The 23970-nt window shown below is 38.0% G+C and overlaps 1 protein-coding gene and 1 non-coding gene across 2 annotated transcripts in view; one reads left to right on the top strand and one right to left on the bottom strand.

The window, feature by feature from the left end:
- UBR3 (ubiquitin protein ligase E3 component n-recognin 3) overlaps positions 1-23970 on the bottom strand; it is a 236238-nt gene that overhangs the window by 111807 nt on the left and 100461 nt on the right. Inside the window, exons 11-19 of the mRNA XM_066345546.1 lie at positions 18010-18096; positions 15394-15459; positions 14836-14925; positions 11925-12053; positions 11036-11088; positions 10802-10935; positions 10352-10437; positions 9225-9366; positions 6621-6717 (exon numbers count right to left, since the gene is read on the bottom strand). Of these exons, the coding sequence (XP_066201643.1) occupies positions 6621-6717; positions 9225-9366; positions 10352-10437; positions 10802-10935; positions 11036-11088; positions 11925-12053; positions 14836-14925; positions 15394-15459; positions 18010-18096 (884 nt within the window). The remainder of the gene's footprint in view (positions 1-6620; positions 6718-9224; positions 9367-10351; positions 10438-10801; positions 10936-11035; positions 11089-11924; positions 12054-14835; positions 14926-15393; positions 15460-18009; positions 18097-23970) is intronic.
- Positions 1762-1837, top strand: TRNAG-ACC (transfer RNA glycine (anticodon ACC)). Its single transcript has one exon. It is a non-coding gene; the product is annotated as a tRNA-Gly (tRNA).

Here is a 23970-nt window from a genome sequence, read left to right as displayed (position 1 = left end):
CCCCAGGTACTAGGGGAAAAAAATTAACAACAAGCACTAACACTATTTGTGGATGATTTTAAATTAAAGTCTTTGAGCAGGCCAATCTCAAGGTATTAGACTCCCAGGAGGCTCAGAGATAGAACTGAGATCCCCCATAAAAGCTGAGACCTTTGAAAAGCTTTACCCTCAATGAAAGAATAATTCGCAAAGAGAAAAAAAAATGTTTGTCGCTTCTGTAATGAAAAAATAACAGACTACCCACGAAGATAATAATTATGAACTTATATGCACTATGCAATAACAGCAGACTCAAAACACAAAAGGCAAAATCTGAGAGAAATACAGAGAAACTGACAAATCCACAACCATAATAAAGGATATTAACATACTTCTGTCTAACAGAAGGCTGAAGAAAAATAAATTGGTACGAATTTTGAAGATTTTAACAACACAATTAACAAACTTGAACCAAAAACAATAAATAACATCCATTAATTAGAAAATATACATAATTTTAAGTACACTTAGAACATTTATAAAGTTGACAAAATAATATGCAAAGCAAAGCTCAACAAATAAAAAAAGAACAAATATACAGACCACAACCACTTATCACAAAGCAAACAAAACTAGAAAACAACTAAAAGATAACCTAAAACCCTAGACCATGCCCGAATCACCAGTACATTAAAGCTCAAATTCTACAAGCTCAACCAAGGCACTGAGAAAGCTCTTCATAATGTAGCCAGAATGATAAGACATCTGGAGAATGCCTGCCTCTAACCTGGGAGCTAGACACCAAACAATAGAAAACTCAACTTAGGGGCAGATATTACGCAGGTGGGGGAGAGACCAAAAAAAAAAATTATCTCTACCAAAGAAATGAGTTGCATCTATTACCCAAAAAGAGGATGCCACAAAATTAAGTCTACATCAAAAAAAGGTTTCTATATAATAGTATTAACTACATATAAACATAATTTTCAAAACAATCCCAATAGCTTATGATAAAGTATTTCAACTATTCTATTTTGTTTAGCATTGAGAAGTAAGTTTTAGTTTTTATTTCACTTCTTTGTTTGCTGTAAGCACTAGCCCCTAAATATACAGCACCTACATTAACAGTGTTCCAAAATAAAGGTTACATATTTGCTCAAGGCAGCAGGTAATACATCATTCTGACTGCTCTTTTCAAAAACATTAATGGAATAATGCAAATAGAAAGCTACATGGCAGCAAAAAAAAAAAAATTTAAGCAGCTCAAACCAACACCTAATTATTGACTAGTTTAAGACAAAAATGATATATATAAACTCATACATCATACTTTCAAACATGGGCCAGCAGCCATTAACTTCAAGATGGGAAATGGGAAACAAATAATCAGAAATTATAGTTTAAAAAATTTACTTTCTGGCTAAATTTAAAACATCCACTGTATAAAAATCATGCTTGTCTTTTAGTTTTGTAAAACATAACACTGAATTGAATGCATGATTTTCTAACTGTTGGTTTTGTTGTTGTCTTGTTTTTGTTTTCCTTGTAAAAGCTGACGTGCCCATTGACTAAGAGGTATTGGGAGGGAGTGAGGGGAGCAGGACGAGTCACACCTCCACCCCCTTAGGTCTCCTAGGACAAAAACTTAAAGAAATTGACTTGATATTCATTTAACAATTACTGCCACCTACAAACTGACTAGCATTAAGCTAGATTCTGAGTACATAATAGTTTTAATTTATCCAATCATTTTCACTATTATTCTTCAAAAGACCATTCTAGGCCCTGGCCAGTTGGCTCAGTGGCAGAGCATCGGCCTACCGTGCAGGAGTCCCGGGTTTGATTCCCGGCCAGGGCACACAGGAGAGGCACCCATCTGCTTCTCCATCCCTCCCCCTCTCCTTCCTCTCTGTCTCTCTCTTTCCCTCCAGCGGCCAAGATCCACTGGAGCAAAGTTTGCCCGGGCGCTGAGGATGGCTCTGTGGCCTCTGCCTCAGACGCTAGAATGGCTCTGATTGCGGCAGAGTGACGCCCCAGATGGGCAGAGCATCGCCCCCTGGTGGGCATGCCGGGTGGATCCCAGTTGGGCGCATGTGGGAGTCTGTCTGACTGCCTCCCCGTTTAGAGCTTCAGAAAAATACAAAAAAAAAAAAAAGAAGACCCTTCTATTGCCTTACTGCAAAAACATAAAAAATAAAATCACACTCAGTGAAATCAGTTTAACCACTTTTTGTCCCTTAAAACTAAATAAAATGAAAATGGCCAATAGCCAAATAATATTAAATTCTACAATTTAGGGTTATTTCCCAGTTGTGCTCTAATAAGAACTGAAACAATTATACAATCAAGTAATATAGAAAATAAAAGATATGAAAGGAATAAATATAAAAGATATAAAGGAAGCTGATGTTATATTTTACATATAAATTTCAAAAAAAATAAGTTTTATATAAAAACACACTCCTTCCTAGTTTGACATTTACTTTATACAAGATGTTATTATTAGATAAATACATCTAGAATCACTAGAACTTTCTGGTGATAGCATTATTTTCTTTTTCAGATATTACTTGGAATTTTAATCTTCAGTACAATGTTGACAGCTGATTTTACATAACACTTTTCTTTTCAAGTTAAGGATACTGGCATTCTTTCCACAAATTAGCAAGAGTTTTTAGCTATAAAGTATGTTTAATTTTGTCAATTGAATTTTGGCCTCCATTGTGATAATGTTCTTTCTTTCAATTGTTCCACTGATTTGAGAGATAGAGAAAGAGGAGGGGGAACAGGGAGAAGGGAACCAGCATCAATTCATTGTTTCACTTACACTCTCAAAATAGATGGCTCTAAAAAGAAGAAATAACATGAAAAGTGGTGAGATGAAATTGTAGACACAGATGTTTTGTTTGTTGTTCCATTTAGTTGCATGCTCCTTGACTGCTTCTCGTAAGTGATCAAACTGGCAACCACAGTACGCTGGTACGCTTTATCCACTGAGCTACCCAGCCAGTGTGTGATAATGTTTTCCTCTGCGATCCACTTATTGACAAATTACACTCAGAGATTTCCTAATTATTGTTGCATGCCTAAATAATTCCTTTTTGTTCATGGTACAGTATTCTTTTTAAATAGCTTTAGATTAATTTCAAATTTTTTAGTATTTATACATTTTATTGACAGATGGGGTTGATATTTAGAAGTAGGTTTTTTTTAATATCTTCATAGGGGGTTTTTTTTTGGGGGGGGAGTTAGTAGAATTATGTTAGCTTAGCAAGAATACATGGGAAGATTTCTTACTCATTAAAGCATTTGAGCCAGGGTATGAAAGGTAAAACATCTATGTCCACAATTTCACCTCCTCACCACATTTCATGTATCAGTAACTGACTGTACTCCTTCTTTTTAGAGCCATCCACTTTGAGGGAGTACCTCTAACACAACATTTAAAAGTGGAGGAGACAGTTTCTCTATATCTCTCGTTTGTACTTTTTCATTCGAACCACGGTAGCTTTCCAGTTGTTTGGGAATTCTTCTTTCTTTTCTCATCTTTCCAAAGTGAGTCTTATGCTCATCTATTTGCCATTAGCTCCCTTAGACTAGGTGTGGGTCCTGCATTTGAATATTCTACATCCAGATTAAAAGAAATAATAATAAACCAAATCAACATAAAAAGAAAAGATTAATATAACATTGCACATAAATGTTCAAATATTAATTTACAAGAAAATAATTAAGAAGTTTTAGTCTGAAGCTGAAGAGTATATTTATTTGTCATGTCATTATTGCTTTACTTAAATACACATTTCTTTAAAAAAAAAAAAAAAAAAAGATTTTCAAACTGCCAAGAAACACCATAGCACATAGACATTTTTCTAAGAAACTAAAAAGATATGGTACAAGAACTCAAGCCAAACGGAGGAAATAGGAGAATTAGAAAAAAATGGAAAACAAAATGGGAAAAAGAAAACATTAATAAAAAGAGCTCTGAGGATATGGTTTTCTCAACTACATGAAGTTGTACTAAGTCAAAATATGATATAGTTCTAAACAACTAATAATACAAAATAGATTTAAAAACACAAGATAACCTGCAAAACAGAAAAAGATTATCTGTATGTCAGTCTAAACCAGGTTTCTGAACCTTGACACTAATGACATTTGGAATCAGATAATTCTTTGAGGAGCAGACCTAGCCTCTCTGAATGTCAGTAACAACCCTTCCAGTCTTTAGGTGCCAAATGTCCATGGAAAACAAAAATTAACCCTGGTTGAGAACCACAGGTCTAAACAAGCTCAATTAAACACACAATACAGTGTACAGAGCTGTGTTATAGAATTAGGCGCCTGAAACCTGTAAAATTATGTTAATCAGTGACACCCTAATAAAATTCAATTAAAAATAATAAGTCTGCTATGTGAAAAATAGAAGATGCCATTCTGTTTGTTTTAGAGGACCTAGCCTATAATAGGCATTCAATAAACATGTATTGTTAAAGTAATATTGCCCCTTTAAAATTGATTATTATGTTTAGTGACTTTCAAGGTTTTGACAATTTCAGCCCAATCCCACCCCAAATTTCTATTTATTACAAGGAAAAGAGAAGAATGAAACTTCACTATTCATTTAATTCTCATATAATACTCAATCGGCCAGCCTCCATCTCTGCCCCCCCCCCCCCCGGAAAAAAGGCAGCGCCACCTAAGATAACAGCATTTATGAAGGCCAGATTAGGTTTTCCTGTGCAAATGTTTCCTCCCACCCATCTTTTCAAACTTCAATGTGAACCACCCAAATTTATTTATTCAAAAAATATATTATGGGCCCTGGCCGGTTGGCTCAGCGGTAGAGCGTCAGCCTAGCGTGCGGAGGACCCGGGTTCGATTCCCGGACAGGGCACACAGGAGAAGCGCCCATTTGCTTCTCCACCCCTCCGCCGCACTTTCCTCTCTGTCTCTCTCTTCCCCTCCCGCAGCCAAGGCTCCAATGGAGCAAAGATGGCCCGGGCGCTGGGGATGGCTCTGTGGCCTCTGCCCCAGGCGCTAGAGTGGCTCTGGTCGCAATATGGCGACGCCCAGGATGGGCAGAGCATCGCCCCCTGGTGGGCAGAGCGTCGCCCCCTGGTGGGCGTGCCGGGTGGATCCCGGTCGGGCGCATGCGGGAGTCTGTCTATCTGACTGTCTCTCCCCGTTTCCAGCTTCAGAAAAATGAAAAAAAAAAAAATATATATATATATATATATATATATTATGGTTGCCTACTATGTGCCAGCACGGAAAGAGTTACTGAAGATGTAAAAGAGATCGACAAAAGTACCATCCCTAAGGAAGAGTCCAGTAAGTGACTATAAGAAAACAAATAGTTACAAAACCACATGCTAAGCATAGAAAGAAATTAAGAAAGCAGAGAAAGGAGAAACTCAGATTATCTTCCTAAGTGTTTTAGACAAAGGTAGGGAGAGATGCTGATGGGTCCACTACTCTAGTTTTTGGTTTATGTTTTTGTTTTTTTGGGGGGATGGCAGGTGGTGTATGCTAAATTTGGCACTATGAACTTTCTTCAGATATATCAGTGATAGATATTAAATTCAATATATCTCTATTATTGCAAAGTCTTAGCAAAAGAAGTTTGTTATACCTAATACATTTATAGTTTCATAGTTATCTGGAAAAATATTTTATTAAAATTAAAGATATCTGTATCATTTTAAACTTGTATTTTAAATGTTTAACTTAGGACAGACACATATAGAGAGCAGGCTGACAGCTGTTGGGATGGGGGCTAGGTAAGGGACGTTGAGGGATTAAACAAAAAAGGACAAAAAAAGAAAAAAACCTGATGGACATGGACAACAATGTGGTGATTTGGGGGAGGGGAGGTGGAGGAGAGTGTATAGGGGTGATAAATGGCTAAAAACTTGGCTTGGGGGGATGAACACACAATATGGTATACAGAGATGTACTGTACAATTGGACACACAAAACCTGTATAATTGTTAATCAGTGTCACTCCAATAAAATAAATTTAAAAACATGTTCAACTTAAGATTTAGAAAGCACAAATAAAAGATGATGTTAAGAAATATATTATTAATTAATGGTTTAAAAATAGGTGGAATTAATATATTAAAAAGTCTACAACAATAATATACAAAATTAAATTCATTTAAAAAAAACTTCAAAACTTTTATCTCTTGCAATCAATCAGCAACACTTTAAACTACTTTGTTAAATATTTACAAGTGAATTCATTTGGCTATTTTCCCAGCTAATAGCAATACTACCACACTTCTTTGTATAATATCCATATCTCTAATGCCAGATAATTTTATTCTCTTAACTCGTGCCTCCTCTAGTGGTTTAATTGTAGAATAAAGCAAACCAAGCTTTGAATTCCACTAGTCAAATAGCAACTAAATAAGTTTTTTATTTTTTAATTTATTTGTGATGTTTTATAAAATTTATTTTTTATCAGATTCTGGATCAAGATCTTCAGAACATGAATCTCAGCCAGATTATCTTTTTAATCCTAAAATATTTTCTCCTCTAAAGACTGACAGCATATTACATTTGTGTTATAATTAAAATTTTTCTAAATAAATACAAAATATCCATTATTATACTAATCAATATAACGGACTTACAATGCTGTATATCTGTCCATTGCAGACTGCACGTCTCTACGGTAAACTGTGCGAAGAATGACCATGACGGGGTCAAACTCCTGATCCCAGACTTCAGCTATTATTCAAAAGAAAGTAGAAACAAAACACTGACTTCATAGGAATAGTCAATCTCTGATGACTGATTACATTTAAGTATATTTTAAATTTAAAAGATGGGACAGCTTAATTTGATATATTCGCCTTAATAAGCTTGATGTCGTAAGTACTTTCTAAATTAAAAAAAAAAAATTTCATCATATGAATGTTCTCTTAAGGTCAGCAAGAACCAGCGAGCAAAAAGATTTATAGTATGATAATGCCTCACCATGAAAGTTTAGTTCTTTGGGATTTTTTGTAAATTGTCAACTAGAAAGTAAAACATACATTGTATTAACACTTGTGAACGTTGTTATGATACCGACACTGAAACTGATAATGGAGCTCCTTACCATCTCCATAACTAGGGACCACTACCCTATGCGTGCGTGTGTGAACACTGCTGATATACAAGATGATTTTAAGTATTAATTGTACAAAGCTTTTTATTTTAATAATTACATAATTATATTAACATATATTAGAAAATAGTACAATGTAAACAAAACCCATGACCTCACTAATAATCATGTATAGGATGAGGTAAAGTTTTAAAAAGTAAAGCTATTTAAGAAAATACAGCATACTAAGTATCTAATAATGGAAACAGTATTTAGATGTGGCAAAAATCTACAACATGGCCTGAGAAGAATAATTTTAGAAACTGCTACCTCTTTCCTAGATTAAGTTTTTCACTGTCATTCTCTCTAGCAGAACTCTCAACATTTCAAAACACAGTATAAAACTTAAGCTGCTCCCTATACATCTACTATAATTTCAACTTTTTTCCATAAGAAACTTTTAATAAAATTCTTTTTATGTACCATTCTACCCACTGGAAATTATCATAAGTATGACTTAAGATCCTTAAGATAGTCCTTCACAAAGACTATTATTATTTCTATTGACATTTATTGTCCTTCACTTTTCGTTCTATTATTTTGTAAATTAAAACATCAATGCTTTTATCAGAATTATAAAACCATAGCAATGGAAGAACACTTGAGTGCTTAACTAGTCCAGCAGGCTTCAAACAGTGTTCCACTGGAGCTGAACTGCCACAGAAGTTTAACAGGAGCCACTTTAGGAGAAAAGAGATGGCAAAACAGACAAGAAGCTATGTCTACTCCCCACATACACTTTAACAAGAGTAGGGCTGCTTTTATCAGTTCTGTGTAACAGATTCACTTAAGGCTTAGTTTTCCCCAATTTAAAAAGGTTTATTTCAATCACTTTTAAAAAGCTTAAAACCACTCATCTATTCCAACTCTCCCATTTCACAAATAAGTCAAATCCAAAGATAAAAAACTGATTTCTCAACATCACACAACTAGCTAATACAATTTAATACTATATTTGAATATGATACCCAATTTCTTAACTCTAATCTGCAAATGCCCACTGCTCCCTCTCAATGTCTAAAATTTTATTATATATGACAATCATCTTACAGCACTTCTTTTAAATAGCATATTCCCAGAATCCATCCCCAGAGATCCTAATGAAAGCAGATTTGGGCTGAGGCATTCGAACCTGTGTCTTCAATAAGGACACAAGTGAGTCTGACAGAGGTAATCTACACCTTACACTTTAAAAAGCACTGCCCTATACAAGAACACCACCTCACTTGGGAGCTCATCTAAATTTTAAATACAAAATGTTCTTTACAACACAGAAAAGCTGCTTTTCCTTTAATGGAATATATTCCAACCAGAGACTCTGAATTGTTTTTTCCATATTTTGTGAACTCCCTGAAAAATCCTACACAATAAGGCTTGGTATGCTGCTTTGCCAAATACAGTACATGCTATTTACAACCTCAAAGTGGGCCTCAGTTTTTCATTTAGACAATGAGTGTTGGGGGGGTCAAGAAGTATGTAGATGATACTTCCTTCAAAATTTTAACTTATACTAGTGAAAATGTGAAAGTAAAAAACAAAGATTGTGAATCAAGACCACCTACTTCTGGCTCTTGTCAAACATGTAATTTATGAATCCTGGGGAAAAATCTTAGAAAACTAACCACTTAAAGAAAAGGATTCTATGTATTTATATAGGTTCAAAATGTAAGAGAATGTTTCACCATTCTATATAGATTTTAATTTTAACATTTTCAATTTAAAATTGGGTAGTCAGAACTATTTCCAAATCAAATTTAGAGAGTAAACACATTCAAAATGTTAAGTATACATTTGTTTTATAATTGGTTTATTTACAGTTCATTCACTTACAAAAGTGAACTAGATACAGTTCATATACAAAGTTCCTTTTATAATTCTGAATCATTCAAAAAACCTTATTGTTATATAAAACCATAGATTTGTAAATAAATTGAAGCAATATCACTGTGTATACATCTGCAAGAAAACTGAAAGGAAAAAACAACTAAAGCTGAATAAATAAAAGGCAAAACATTTTCTTTCATTATACACATCTCACCTTCAGAAACACTGATATATGAGAGAATGTTTATGTAAATAAACGTACCTTTAGGAGTATACATGCCTTGTTGCATAGAACCTCCGGGTTCAAAAACAGGAGCCTTGAAATCAGCTACTGTTGATAAAACTGATTCAAAGCTATAACTTCCTGGAATAATGCCACTTTTGGGATTTGGATTTTCTGGAATATGATGTATGTGTCAAGGAAAAAATAATTAATGACTAAAGCCAGCTTTCTAATCTTACCAAGGTACCCTGGTTTCTAACTGCTTTTGCTAAAAATGGCAGAGTAATTGGCTGTACTATATAAAGTTGGCCACAAGAGGGCTATATACCACTTTGATAACTTTTTATTAATTGTAAATTTTTAAAATATTTTTAATCTAGAAGCCTACTAATAAATTATATGCTGAAGTAGTTCCGAAGTAAAAATATATGTCCCCAAAACAAATTAACCAAATTTCTAAAAAGGAAAAATAAAACATTTATTTAATTGTTAAAAGAAATCACACTATCTAATTGATGCTGCTTATGAAATTCTTCAAAGTTATCAAACAAGCATCCCAAAAGGAGCTATTTCACAAAATTGTAGCAAATTATTCCAAAAATATTCACAATATACAAAGTAAATCTAGTCAACTTACAATATGAAATTTTATCACAAAATAACATGATGATATTTGTCTAAAATTTTATTAATAACAAAAAAATGTGTCCATTTCAGTCCAATACAAGGAACCATAAGTTTTTAAAGTTTATGGGCCATATAGCCCTTGCCCTCAAAAACCTCTTGGTTTTAAGATTAAATTCTAATAAAAAAAAAACCTTAGAATATTTAAAACCCTGGTAATAATAATTATAAAGTATACCTCTATATTATAACCATGAGTTACAGCTTTCTTTCACTAATGCTGTCCTAGAAGGTCATTCATAACACTGGGTGCCCAGAGCCGTCAGTCCTGAGGTCTAACAGAAGCCTAACAAGAGCTCCCTGAAAGGCGACAATTAGAGGCAAAAACATCTGCCACTAGCTCTAAACATACAATTGAACAAACAATTGAGGAGTCTTTTCTCCATACTATTTTTCAACTACAAAAAAATTTTTAATCAAAAAAGTGATATATCTTTAGTTATAAAAATTACTATCAGAAAATTAAACTTTTGAAAGGATATGAGGTCCAGCAATGAACTATGTGTCCTGTCATTCATACACAGCTGGGCTACCATCTCTGCCCTGAGAATCTCATCATCAGACATTCCTAAAATAATTAAAAACAAAATTAATAAATCTGAATATATATAAATTATGAAGAAACAACTTATCATACATTATGCTGTTTTATCAAAAATCAGATGCTTCAAAAATTAGAGGAAAGAAAGTAATGCCCCAAATATAACTGCATTTTAACTACCCTGCAGTTTGTAGTTCCCTTAAATTAAGAGTTTTTTAAAGGATAATTCAAATCTAAAAGGAGTACCAACTGTGTAACATCAAATTTGAAGCATGTTGAAATATGTCCACATCCTTTTCTTTTTCCTCCCTTAAGCCAGTTACTAACACTGGGAGGGAGAGGAAAGTAAAGAGAATAGTTAATACCCATGTATTATATTGGTGCTTTTTACCTAAATGTAAACGAAGACTCAAAAGAATCACAAGAAATGTAAGAGCTCCTTCTAACATCGATCTCTCATGCTCTGCATCAAGTACTGTGTTTTGATGTTGCGACGCCATTGTCAACAAATCCACTACCTTAAATCTATAACAAATATTTGAGACAGATTTTTTTGAATGTTAAAACAAAATCAACTTAAATTTCAAATAATTCCTAATACCTGTCTTAATAAAATTATGCTTACCTTTCAAAGACCGATGAAATAAAATAATCTGGGTCAAGTCTAGAAGCACAAACCTTTAAAAGACACAAAAAAACACCCCCTTTATTTCTCAATATTCAGTTTTACTTTTTATATAAATCATGCTCTTTTTGTTTTTCAGTATCTTATGATGTTTAGAAGTCTTGGGGAGGCCACACAGGCAGACCCAGGGAGAGACTACACTCTCAGGGCAAGCTGATGGCTAAAGTCAGTAAACAACTTACTCAGCAGCCAGCCTCTTATATGCAAGTCAATCATCCCCTTTATCTAACTCTCACACACCAAGCCAATATTTCCCCTACCCTAAATCAATCCAAGACCAGGTAACACAGAGCTAGGCACAGCCCCTACGCCCCTAAACCCACCAAAATTACTCAAACTAGCCAATCGTAAAGGGTTTCCCCTGCCCTGCCTTGTCTTTCCTGTGGAAACACACAAAAGTTCTATTACAGGGGTCTCCAAACTTTTTACACAGGGGGCCAGTTCACTGTCCCTCAGACCATTGGAGGGCTGCCAAATACAGTGGTCCTCTCACTGACCACCAATGAAAGAGGTGCCCCTTCCAGAAGTGCAGTGGGGGCTGGATAAATGGCCTCAGAGGGCCGCATTGCAGCCCGGGCCGTAGTTTGGGGACACCTGATAGTATTTCCCCTTACTCCTGCTTCTGCCACCTGAACAAATGTAATGTTTCCTCTGTGGTCCTGTGTGATATGGCATGTCCCCATCTCTTGGGAAATATAAGTAATAAATTCTTCTTTCAATAGTAATGATCTCTCCGTGTTGTCATTTAGTCACCTCTATAAATTAGAATCCTGTGGGCACAAATGATACATTTCTAAAGTATAACATCTGCATTATCAAGATGGCTTACCTGTAATAGGTAAATGTCAGGATCAATCATAGAATTACAGAAATGAGACTGAACATAGGTCATGGCTTGTCCCTTGATTTGCAGACCATTTCTTACCCACATATTGCTATGGATTTCAGCAAGACTTGCCTAGTAAAATAAAATTATATTGGACAAAGAAGTCATCTAAATTCAATCTTTACAAAATCATGTTATATTGAACAATCATTTCAAAATATTTTTAAAACTTCATCACAGGATGAACCTGTCATTCTATCCAATGTTAGTTTAAGATATTCAGTTCAGGCCCTGGAAGGTTGGCTCAGTGGTAGAGCACTGGCTGGCATGTGGATGTCCTGGGTTTGATTCCCAGTCAGGGCACACAAGAAAAGCGACCATCTGCTTCTCCACTCCTCCCCCTCCCCTTCTCTCTCTCCCTTTTCTCCTCCTGCAGTCATGGCTCAATTGGTTCAAGTGCACCAGCCCCGGGTGCTAAGGATGGCTCTGTGGAGCCTCACCTCAGGCACTAAAAATAGCTCAGTTGCAAACATGGCTCCAAACAGAGAACATCGGCACCAGATAAGGGTAGCCAGGTGGATCTCAGTCCAGGCACATGTGGGAGTCTGTCTCCCTATCTCCCTTCCTCTCATTTGGAAAAGAAGAAAAAAAAAAAGGATATTCAATTCAAACATATACTTTAGAATTTGTATGGCCCTGGCCAGTTGGCTGAGCGGTAGAGTGTCGGCCCGGCATGTGGATGTCCCAGGTTCAACTGTTGGTCAGGGCACACAGGAGTAGTGCTCATCTGCTTCTCCACCCCTTCCCATCTCTCTCTCTCTTTCTCTCTCTCTCTCTCTCTCTCTCTTTCTCTCTCTCTCGCCTCCTCCTCCCTTCCTGCAGCCATGGCTAGTTGGAGTGAGTAAGCCTCAGGCACTGAAGATGGCTCCACGGCTTCTGCCTCAGGTGCTAAAAAATGGCTCTGGTTGCAACAGAGCAAGGGTCCCAGATGGGCAGAGCACTGCCCCCTAGTGAGCTTGCCAGGTGGATCCTGGTCAGGGTGCATGAAGGAGTCTGTCTCTGCCTCCCCTCCTCTCACTAAATTAAAAAAGAAAAAATTTATTTTTAATGCTTTATGTAATCCCTTTCTTTGAAATTTTATGGCCCTAGCCAGGGGCTCAGTGGATAGAGTGTTGGCCCAGCATATGGACAGTCCTGGCTCCAATTCCTGGTCAGGGCACATAGGAGAAGCGACCACCTGCTTTTCCCTCCTCCCTCACCACCATCTCTCCCTCTTCCCCTGCAACAGCCAGTGGCTCGATTGGTTTGAGCTGGCTCTGGGTGCTGAGGATAACCTCAGGCACTAAAAATAGCTTGGCACTTAAGCATTGGTCCCATATGGGGTTGCTGGATAGATTCCAGTTGGGGCACATGTGGGAGTCTGCCTCACTATCTCCCCTCCTCTCATCTAAAAAATAATTTAAAAAATTTTTTTTATTGAAGAATAAAAAAAAATTTTACATGCGAGCTAGTTTTCCATAACAACTCCTTGGATATATTGTATTTATAGCAATTTTCACTGAAATCATAAGGAATCAATGATACTTACATTTATGAAACTCTTTTAACTCTTTATTCCCCAAAATAAAAACCATACATAATGCTTAAAGAACACAGAAATAAGCATAAAACGAAGCTAAGTGTTCAAAGTCAATAACTATAACCTACGTCTTTAATTTACCCTAACTCAACCTTCAATTCAAACTAGTCCCTTTCCAAATAACTGGCAGGTTAGAGAAGGTCAGATTAGAATACATTATCTTACTATATACATGGTGGGGCAAAAGTAGGCTTACAGTTGTTCATATGAAAAATACAGTAACAATACAAGAATAAACTCTAAGTTTCACAAACTCACAACTGCAAGCCTAATTTTGCCCCTTCCTGTATTAGTATGTAATTCTTCATATATTTATGTCTCGTATCAATTAAAACTTAGCATAGTTCATAATTTCATCTATTTGTTCCTAAACCCCAGAGTTAAAGTTCAGTGATGATTAACAAATCTAAAATTGCCAGAAAAACTAATCATAATGCAAATCCCTCTAATGTATATAAATAAAAAGTTGGTCCACAAAACTATGGTGTTAAAACTGAAAGAAACCACAGACCTTATACGGGCTAATTCTTCCCTCTTTTCACTTTTTTTTTTTTTTGGGGGGGGGGGGCAGAGACAGACAAAAAAGGAAAGAGACATGAAGCATCAACTTGTAGTTGTGGCACCTTAGTTATTCATGGATTGCTTTTCATACGTGCCTTGACTGGGGGGCTCCAGCCGAGCCAGTGACTCCTTGCTCAAGCCAGCAACCTGGGCTCAACCCAGAGACCTCTGAGCTCAAGCCAGGGACCATGAAATCATTTCAATGATCCCATGCTCAAGCCAGATGAGTCTGTGCTCAAACTGGTAACCTTGGAGTTTTAAACCTGGAACCTCAGTGTCCCAGGTCGATGCTCTATCCACTGTATCAACACTGGTCAGGCTAATTCTTCTTTCTTTTATTTCCTCTCATTTTATAGATGGGAAAACTAAGAATCAAGTAGGTAAATTAACCCCAACAACATGGATAACAAAACAGTGGTGGCACCAAAACTAGAATCCATTAGGTTTGACTACCAAAACAGTGGTATAAAGTTCCCCTACAAGTAAATATAGTGAAAAGAATTTCTGGGAAAACAAAACCAAATGTAAATTTCATAAACACAATAACACCTAAATATAAGCTGCCAAAAATACCAAAACTAAGTCTAAAATTTTTATTTCAAACATTTTGACTATAAATACAAAAAATAAGTAAAGGCAAAAAAATAAAATAAAGGAAGAGTCATTTAGCCAAAGAATTCAATTCAAAACACTTTTAAAAGCCTGAATACGTACTTGAATTTGGAGTGGGTGAATCATTAGTTTCATTAACATTTCCTGATCCGGTAAAACAGAATCCAAATCTAGTTCTTGACATTTCACAGCCTAAAAATTATGATTAAAAAGTTACTAATTTAATATTTATTTTCTAATGTTAAAAATAATTGTTGGCCCTGGCCAGTTGGCTCAGCAGTAGAGTGTTGGCCTGGCATGTGGAAGTCCTGGGTTCAATTTTCGGTCAGGGCACAGAGAAAAAGCACCCATCTACTTCTCCACCCCTCCCCCCCTCCTTCCTCTCTGTCTCTCTCTTCTCCTCCTGCAGCCAGGGTTCCATTGGAGCAAAGTTGGCCCAGGTGCTGAAGATGGCTCTGTGGCCTCCACCTCAGGCACTAAAATGGCTCTGATTGCAGCAGAGCAACATCCCAGAGAGGCCGAGCATGGCCCCCTGGTGAGCATGCCGGGTGTATCCTGCTTGGGCACATGCAGGAGTCTGTCTGACTGCCTCCCCACTTCTAATTTTGGAAAAATACAAAATAAATAAATAAATAAATAATTGTTTAATGCCAGTCTTACCTTACTCAAAAACATAGCATAGTAACGATGTAGTGGCAGATGAAAAGTGACTTGGTTAGGTGCTGGCTGAAATAAACAAACAAAATTCACAAGTCAGAGAATGTTTTATAGAAGTTCAAAGTAGGTTTTAAAGTGCTAAAACCAGTTTCACCTTGATTTATTCCTATGCTGTTTAATCAAAACTTAAACTTTTGAAGATACAGCTTTAAAAACCACTGCAGATAACATTATTCTACTTTAAACACCTAAATGCTAGTTCCTTAAGGCAGAAATCATATACTTCTCAACTCTGAATCCTCTGAAGCACCTAGCACGAAACAAGGTATGGGAGCAATGTCCCTTTATACGCTATTTGGGAATCTCTAAACGCATGCATACCAAACACAGGAGAGTAATAAGAACAATAGAGCAGTGCATGCACAGCAATGCCAAGCTTGTGAGTAACAAGAACAATAATTGCAGCTCACAGTCACTGAGTAGTTACCATGGGTCAGTCCCCAACTTTATTCACAGTACTCCATTTACTCCTAACAAAAACCCGCCTGAACAGGCAGTGGCATAATAGATAGGGTGTCGGACTGGGACCCAGAGGACCCAGGTTCGAAACCCCGAGGTCGCCGGCTTGAACGCGGGCTCATCTGGCTTGAGCATGGGCTCACCAGCTTGAGTGCAGGGTTGCTGGCTTGAGTGTGGGATCATAGACATGACCCCATTGTTGCTAGCTTGATTGAGCCCATAGGTCACTGGCTTGAAGCCCAAGGTCGCTGGTTTGAGCCCAAGGTCGCTGGCTTGAGCAAGGGGTGATTTGCTCTGCTGTAGCCCTCTGGTCAAGACACATACATGAGAATGCAATCAATGAACAACTAAGGAGCTGCAATGAAGAATTGATGCTTGTCATCTCTCTCCCTTCCTGTCTGTCTTTCCCTCTCTTACTCTCTCTCTGTCTCTGTCAAAAAAAAAAATCCTAACAAAAACCCTATGGAATAGAACTATTAATATTCCTATTTTATAAACAGAGAAATTCAAACTTAGAAAACTTAAGTAAACATTCTAAAGTTAACATGTAGCAGGAGCTAGTCTGGACTCCACTGTTATATTCAGAATGGTAAGAGGCTCCAGCTATAGTACTAGATTGAATACAAGCGAAGTGCTTGCCGAGGTTCCCTCATGAGCTAGGTGAGATGCTCCCAGATCAGTGGGAAACATAGAGCCTCCATAAGAAAGCTTACTACAGTATTATGTTAAGGATCTTTGGCATTCTTGTGAATATTGTAAAATTTGTATTTTAAATCTGTGAATCCCGTGGGTCATGCCACCACTATAAGGCAAAAGTACACAACAGTTGCCTTTCCTAAATATGGAAAATTTTAAATGTATTATTTGTTTTTAATGCTTTTATAAATTTTAGTAAAGGTTTTTGTGTTAAAAAATCTTATCCAGAACATTCAGATAATTATGCTAATATAGTAACAGAATAGTTACAAACTGCAATGTCACCATCTCTGAGTTTTTTTAAAAACTAATATGAGAATAACATCCTCATCAATATGTGAATAAACATATAAATTATTCTAATAAATAAAAGTTTGCCTTCCATAAAAATCTCTGACACAGACTACAACAGCGGTTGTCAACCTGTGGGTCGCAACCCTGGCGGGGGTCGAACGACCAAAACACAGGGGTCGCCTAAAGCCATCATTAAAATACATTAAAATATGTATTTCCAATGGCTTTAGGCGACCCCTGTGTTTTGGTCCTTTGACCCCTGCCGGGGTCGCAACCCACAGGTTGAGAACCGCTGGACTACAATATGGATGAACCCTGAGGACATTATGCTAAGTGAAATAAGCCAGTCACAAAAAGACAAATACTATGTGATCCCACTTAGTCAGAATCACAGAGACAGAATCACAGAGACAGAAAGTATAATGGTGGAGTAGAGATAAGGGGGTGAGGAAGGGGAGTTTAATGGATATATGATACTTTCAGTTTTGCAAAAAAATGAAAAAAGAAAAGCAGCAGAGGTTCCAGCTATCCAGGGCTCAGAAGTCAGAGGGGAGCTGAAGTAATACGAAACACGTTCTTCCTTTCACATATGGCTTACTGTGATGCCACTTTATAAGAGGAATAAATGGGGCTTCTGATAGTCAACTTGGCTAATTAGAAGCAAGCCCCTGTTTAACTCATATAGAGCATGTTCTATGCCAACTTGTCTCAACTCATTAATAACAATCACTTTGTCAAGCCCAATTAATAAAGTTGTGATACCCTTTCCACCAACCACCCCCATCCTATTCACATTTGCACTACCACTTTTACCTCTTCAAATAAAACTAAAATTACTCCTGACAAATACTGAAACATATACATTTAAGCACAGAAAAAAAATAAAAGTATGCCCTACTCTAGGAAATAAGCAAACATGATTAATGCACTCTGGAACCTCCTAAATGTCAAAGAACTGGTCTCCCACATCTCCTCTTCTAAAGTTTAATGATAATATTCACTCTGACTTCTTTTCCTAGTCCTATGAAAAGGTATTCACTATTTTCAATGTTAAATGAAATATACAGTTCTTTTTGTAAATGCTTTTACACATATCAAAAATATACATACCTCATCTACAAAGTTAATAGCATCAAACCAGTCTTGAAGAGCTTCAAGGCAGTATCTAACAACATTTCGAGTATATTCTTGAGTTTCCTAAAATAGTAAGTTACATAAATTTTCAGTATATATATATATATATATATGTATGTATATTTACAACTTCAAATTATATGCAATACATAAAAAAGTTGTATGCATTGTATATATAACGGTAAAATATTTTTTCAAAATAACTGCATTTGCTGGCCCTGGCTGATTGGCTCAGTGGTAGAGCGTTGGCCTGGCGCGCAGGAGTCCCAGGTTCAATTCCCGGCCAGGGCACACAGGAGAGGCGCCCATCTGCTTCTCCACCCCTCCCTCTCTCCCTCCTCTCTGTCTTTCTCTTCCCCTCCCGCAGCCGAGGCTCCATTGGAGAAAAGTTGGCCCAGGCGCTGAGGATGGCTCTATGGCCTCTGCCTTAGGCGCCAGAATGACTCTGATTGTGGCAGAGCAATGCCCCAGATGGGCAGAGCATCGCCCCCTGGTGAGCATGCCGGGTGGATCCCGGTTGGGCACATGCAGGAGTCTGTCTGACTGCCTCCCCGTTTCCAACTTCAGAAAAATATCCCCCCCCCCAAAAAAAAAACCTGCATTTGCCATTTCAAGAAATCGTCCTTTCACAAACTAATTGTAGCAATCATTAACAAGTATGAAAATTAAATAATCAGCTACCTGTTATATATTTTTTAAATGAATCAAAGAAGAAATAGATTTGTGTGATATAATGCAGGTTCCTTTCAAGACATCTCAAAAATATAAGTTCCCTACTGTTATTGTTTAATAGGTACAGAGTTTCTTTTGGGATAATAAAATGTTCTGGAAATGGACAGTGATCATGCTTCCACAATGTTGTGAATGTCATTAACCTAGTCACTTAAAAAAGGTTAAAGAATTTTTTGTTACATATATATGGCTATATGTAAAGCCAGGAGGCAGGGCCAGGGCCACCATCAGAGCAGCCTGGCCCATGCAGGTTCGCATTGGATTCGGACAGTCGGTAAAGAAACAGCGGAGCCAAAAGCTGGTGGGCCATAGTCTTTAATCCTAGTTTGCACCCGGCGGGCAAGTAAAAATACACACTGGGCTCCAAAACCCAATCACATTCAGTGCTCACAAAGCTACTGACTTATCCGAGTTTCCTAGAATCAAAGGTTTCTAGCTCACCAGACTTATTCTCCTCAGTTCCCCATCTCCTTCCTTCTCCAGCGTCAAACTGCACAAACTGGCATCTCACTCAGCACTCCGCCATCTTGGCTGCTTTTCCTGGCCTCCTCCACGTGGCCTCCTCCTGCTGCTGGCTCTACTCTCTCTGCTCTCTCAGGCTAATCTCAGGAACCAAGAGTCAAGTCCCGTTCTGCCCCCATTTTATAGTGTAGCTTCACAACCTTTAATCCAATATACAAAATAGGGTAGTCTCTAATACAAAGTCACTTTTCTGAGGCATGATTGGATTGTACCGCCCTACAGCAAAAAGGGTGGGAAAGGCTTAATCCCAAAACCAAGCCCCAGGTTACAACGATCTCCAACACACATTAATATCACCTGGGCGACTGCCTCCTCGTGTTATCTTTAACAAAGTGAGCATAATACATTTTATCCGCCCAACACTATAATATAAAAAAATAGGCCCTGGCCAGTTGGCTCAGTGGTAGAGTGTCAACCCAGCATGTGGATGTCCCAGGTTTGATTCCCAGTCAGGGCACACAGGAGATGTGATCATCTACTTCTCCATCTCTCCCCCTTCTTTCTCTTTCTTCCTCTCCCACTGCCATGGCTTGATTGGTTCAATTGCACTGGCCCCAAGTGTTGAGGATGGCTCAATGGAGCCTCTGCCTCATGCCGGGGTCCAGCCCCGGGGGGGGGGGGGGGAAACCAGGGGTCCCACAGGAGGAGACGGCGTCGGCGAAAATGGAGTGAGAGAGCAGAATTCTTTTCTTTCTCTTTATTCTCCGGTTAGCATTTACTGCCAGGCATCTCTACCAAATGCTAGTATAGCTCCCTTTTTATACACGCACACTGAGTTACAATCACATGGTGTTAATTATTGCTTTTGTTTCACTATGTTTTCATGTTTCCAGATAACAGTTAATTTACATCTATGAGTCACAAATCAGGTAGCAAATCATTCAAAATAACTTGAATAACAACATCAGTAAAAGCTTTTAAAGTATTAGTCTGTTGTGAGTTAAGGGGCAGAGAGAGATTTAGCAGACGACTAACAATGGACCACCGCTTGCTTAGGTAAATGGCCTTGAGTTTATGCAGTGTCCTACAAGATTCTGAAAGGCTTGCCTCTAAAGAAATTAACATAACATTAAGAATAGCTTTCACCCAAAGATATGCAGAGTGCACTTGCAAGATAGCCCAGCAGCAACACAAGACATTAACTGTTATTACTTCCTACATTTTATTTAAACACTAGTTAAGTTTTGACTCTATTCTTCTCAGAATATACCACTATTTGCAGATCAAATAAGCAGGAAGAAAGGAATGTTTCTCTACTTATCACATGAAAAGGCTAGGGAGGAAAAAATGTTAAGTGAAGGCCAAAGGGTGCTCTGTGCACAGCCACTGCCTCCTAAGTCACAATTTATTCTTTTTAACATGATTAAGAAGGAATTCTTCTACAGACTTAACCCTTTACGAGGGATATCATAGCCAGCCTCTTATGTCTATGAGCCCAGTTCAAGGGGCTTACAGGCTTTTCTGTGGAACTCACACCCTCTGTCTCATTTCCAAAGAAATCACTACGAATCTACAGGGAAAGCACGGTACTATTATCCCTGTGCCACAAATAATAGCACACACCCAGAAAAGGGGGGATATAAGGCCAGATTAATTTAAAAAGTCAAAGGGGGGAGTATCGTTGTGCCTATCCTTTGTGGTGACTTTGTCACCCCACAGCCATTGGTCTTCACTGCAGTGACTTTGTCACCCCACAGCCATTGGTCTTCACTGCAGTGACTTTGTCACCCCGCAGCCATTGGTATTCTCTGCTGTGACTTTGTCAATCAGCAGTTTTTGATCTTCTTCTGCTGTGACCTTGTCAGCCAGCAGTTGTGGGTCTTCTTCTGCTGTGACCTTGTCAGCCAGCAGTTGTGGGTCGGCTCCCGACAGCCTCAGGCACTAAAAATAGCTTGGTTGTGAGCATGGCCCCAGATGGGCAGAGCATTGGCCCCAGACGGGGGCTGCCAAGTGGATCTTGGTCGGGGTGCATTTGGGAGTCTATCTCCCCTTCTCTCACTTGGAAAAGAAGAAAATAATAATACATAATAATAATAATAATAAAAGAGTAGAACATATGACTACTGTAAGTGCCTCTGAATATCTCTGCTTGCAATAGAAATGTAGAAACTGAAATTCTCAGGACTACCAAGTAATTCTCACAAAAGAATTAAAAGTATAAATATGGCCATAGCTGGTTTGCTCAGTGGTAGAGTATTGGCCCAGCATGTGGATGCTCCAGGTTTGATTCCGGGTCAGGGCACACAGAGCAACCATCTGCTTCTCCACCCCTCCACCTCCCCTTCTCTCTCGCTCTCTCTTCACCTCCTGCAGCCAAGGCTCAATTGGAGCAAGCTGGCCCTGGGCACTAAGGATGGTTCAATGGCCTCTGCCTCAGGCGCAAAGAAGAGCTCAGTTGCTGAGCAACAGAGCAACACTCCAGATGGGCAGAGCATCGCCACTTAATGGGCTTGCTGGGTGGATCCTAGTCAGGGCACATGCAAGAGTCTCTGCCTCCCTTCCTCTCACTGAATTAAAAAAAAGAAAAAAAGCATATATATTCACACAAAAACTTGTATACAAATGTTCCCGGAAGCCTTATTCATAGTAGCCAAAAAAATGTAATCAACCCATAAATAGAAATTAAAATTGATATAGCTATATGATGGAATACCATTCATCCATAAAAAAAAATGAAGTACTGATTAATACATGCTGCAACACAGTTGACCATGAAAACATTATGCTAAGTGAAAGAAGCCAGACACAAAAAGCCAAATATTGTAGAATTCCATTTATATGAAATGTCCAAATTAGGTAAATTCATACAGACAGAAGAGAGATCAGTGGTTTCCAAGGGGTGAAAAGAGGTGAAAATTGAGAGATATGAGGTTTCTTGGGCAGGGGCGGGGGTGGGGGGGAGCAGGTAATGAAAATGTTCTGGAATTAGTGGTTATGGTCGTACAATTTTGTGAATATACTATAAACTACTTAAATTGTATACTTTAAAAAGGTTAAAATGGTGAATTTATGTTATGTGAATTTTAAATATATATGTAAATATGTTTTACATACGTAAATTACTCTGGGCCTTTAAAGAAAGCTAAGTTCCACATTCATTGTTGACTTCTCCTTCACCCTGCTCAGTCTCCAGGGCCCATTAATTCTTCCCTGATATTACTATGTAAGTTCACTCCTACCTCCACCTATTTCTGATACTGTCCATACCAAATATCACATATTTAGTTTTCTTTCCAATAGTCACCCTAGTTTTATCTATCCCATATAAGATTTATCTTTATGACATAATTTTACACAATCTGTTCCCTACCTCTTACAGAAAAAGAAAATGTAATGGTACTCACAAGTTACCATAAATATCTGTCATAACCAAACTAAACTGGCAGATAAATAATGAATAAAGAAACTTTCTAAAACCAAATGTTCTCCCATTTTATCAAGGTCTTGGGCAAAGGAATAACATTATACCTTCTTGACATCAGTATAAACTGACTCAATCCTTCTGGAGAACAATTTAAAAAGTGGGTATCAAGACTCTTTCAAAAGGTGGCAATTAATTCCATTCCTAAATACAGCATATTTAAAAATCTGTTTAGATCATCTCTCTCCCATCTCCCTACCACTAACACACCCACCCAAAAAAATTCAGTATGCATGCTAACTACTTGCTAGTTTTATTCTCTTTAGCAAATAACTAAAATTTTATGAGTCTCCATTTCTCCATATGTAAATATGGGAATTAATACTACCTACCTCCTAATGCTGTTATGAAGAAGCCAATGAAATAATGTTTGTAAAATGCTCTGTGCCATATTCTAGTACTACATATGACAAGTAAAGTATTCCAAAGAGACATGGCCAAACTCAAATTCTGTCAAGTCTGCAGTAACCCAAAGTTCACACTAGATGAAGATATTATAGCTTGTTTATTCTGTTCAAAAGCAAAAATTAATAATGTTCTAGCAATGAGCCATCCTTTAGCCATTCTATTATTAATAAGTCTAGTATTACTTATTTAACTGGCTCTTACCATTTTCAAGAACTGAACAGAGGGGAAGACAAGATGGCGCCAGAGTAGGTGGACGTACCAACATCTACCTCCCAGAATCAAAGTGGATTACAAACTAATTTTAAGAACTATCATCTGGAAAAACCAACTTTGGACTAAACTAAGAGGACTCTTCAACCAAGGAACACTGAAGAAGCCACACCGAGACTGGTAGGAAAAACGGAAACGCAGAGAGGGCTGCCCAGCTCCCCAGAGCAAACGGCAGCCGGGAGAGACTCACATGGCAGGAAATGAGTTTAGCAGAGAGGGGAAGGTCCTGAGCCCCAGGAACAAAGCCCCAGCCTGCAGCCCCAGAGCCTAGAAGAGGCATAAGGACAGTATTTAGCTGGAAACAAGTCAGGATACTGTTTGTGAGAAAGAGTCTGATTTCTCAGACCCAGGATTCTTCTTAAAGGGACCCCGCAGAACACCTCTCTCACAACCACTCACCCGGGGCTCTGGGGGTCAGGGAGAGAGGAGAGTACCAGAGTAGCAGGAAGAGAGTGTAATTTAGGAGGCATAGGGAGAAACATTTGGGGAGATAGCCACCCTAACCCCTGGGACGAGTCACGCCCCAAATCTGAAGTGAATATTTCCCCTGGAAACAGCAATACCAGCAAAGGGAAGCAGGAGAG

The sequence above is a fragment of the Saccopteryx leptura genome, chromosome 7, assembly GCF_036850995.1.
Source record: "Saccopteryx leptura isolate mSacLep1 chromosome 7, mSacLep1_pri_phased_curated, whole genome shotgun sequence".
In the NCBI taxonomy this organism is placed as follows: Eukaryota; Metazoa; Chordata; class Mammalia; order Chiroptera; family Emballonuridae; genus Saccopteryx; species Saccopteryx leptura.
The sequence above is the reverse complement of the archived record's forward strand: the minus strand, read 5'-3'. Positions and strand labels throughout refer to the sequence as shown.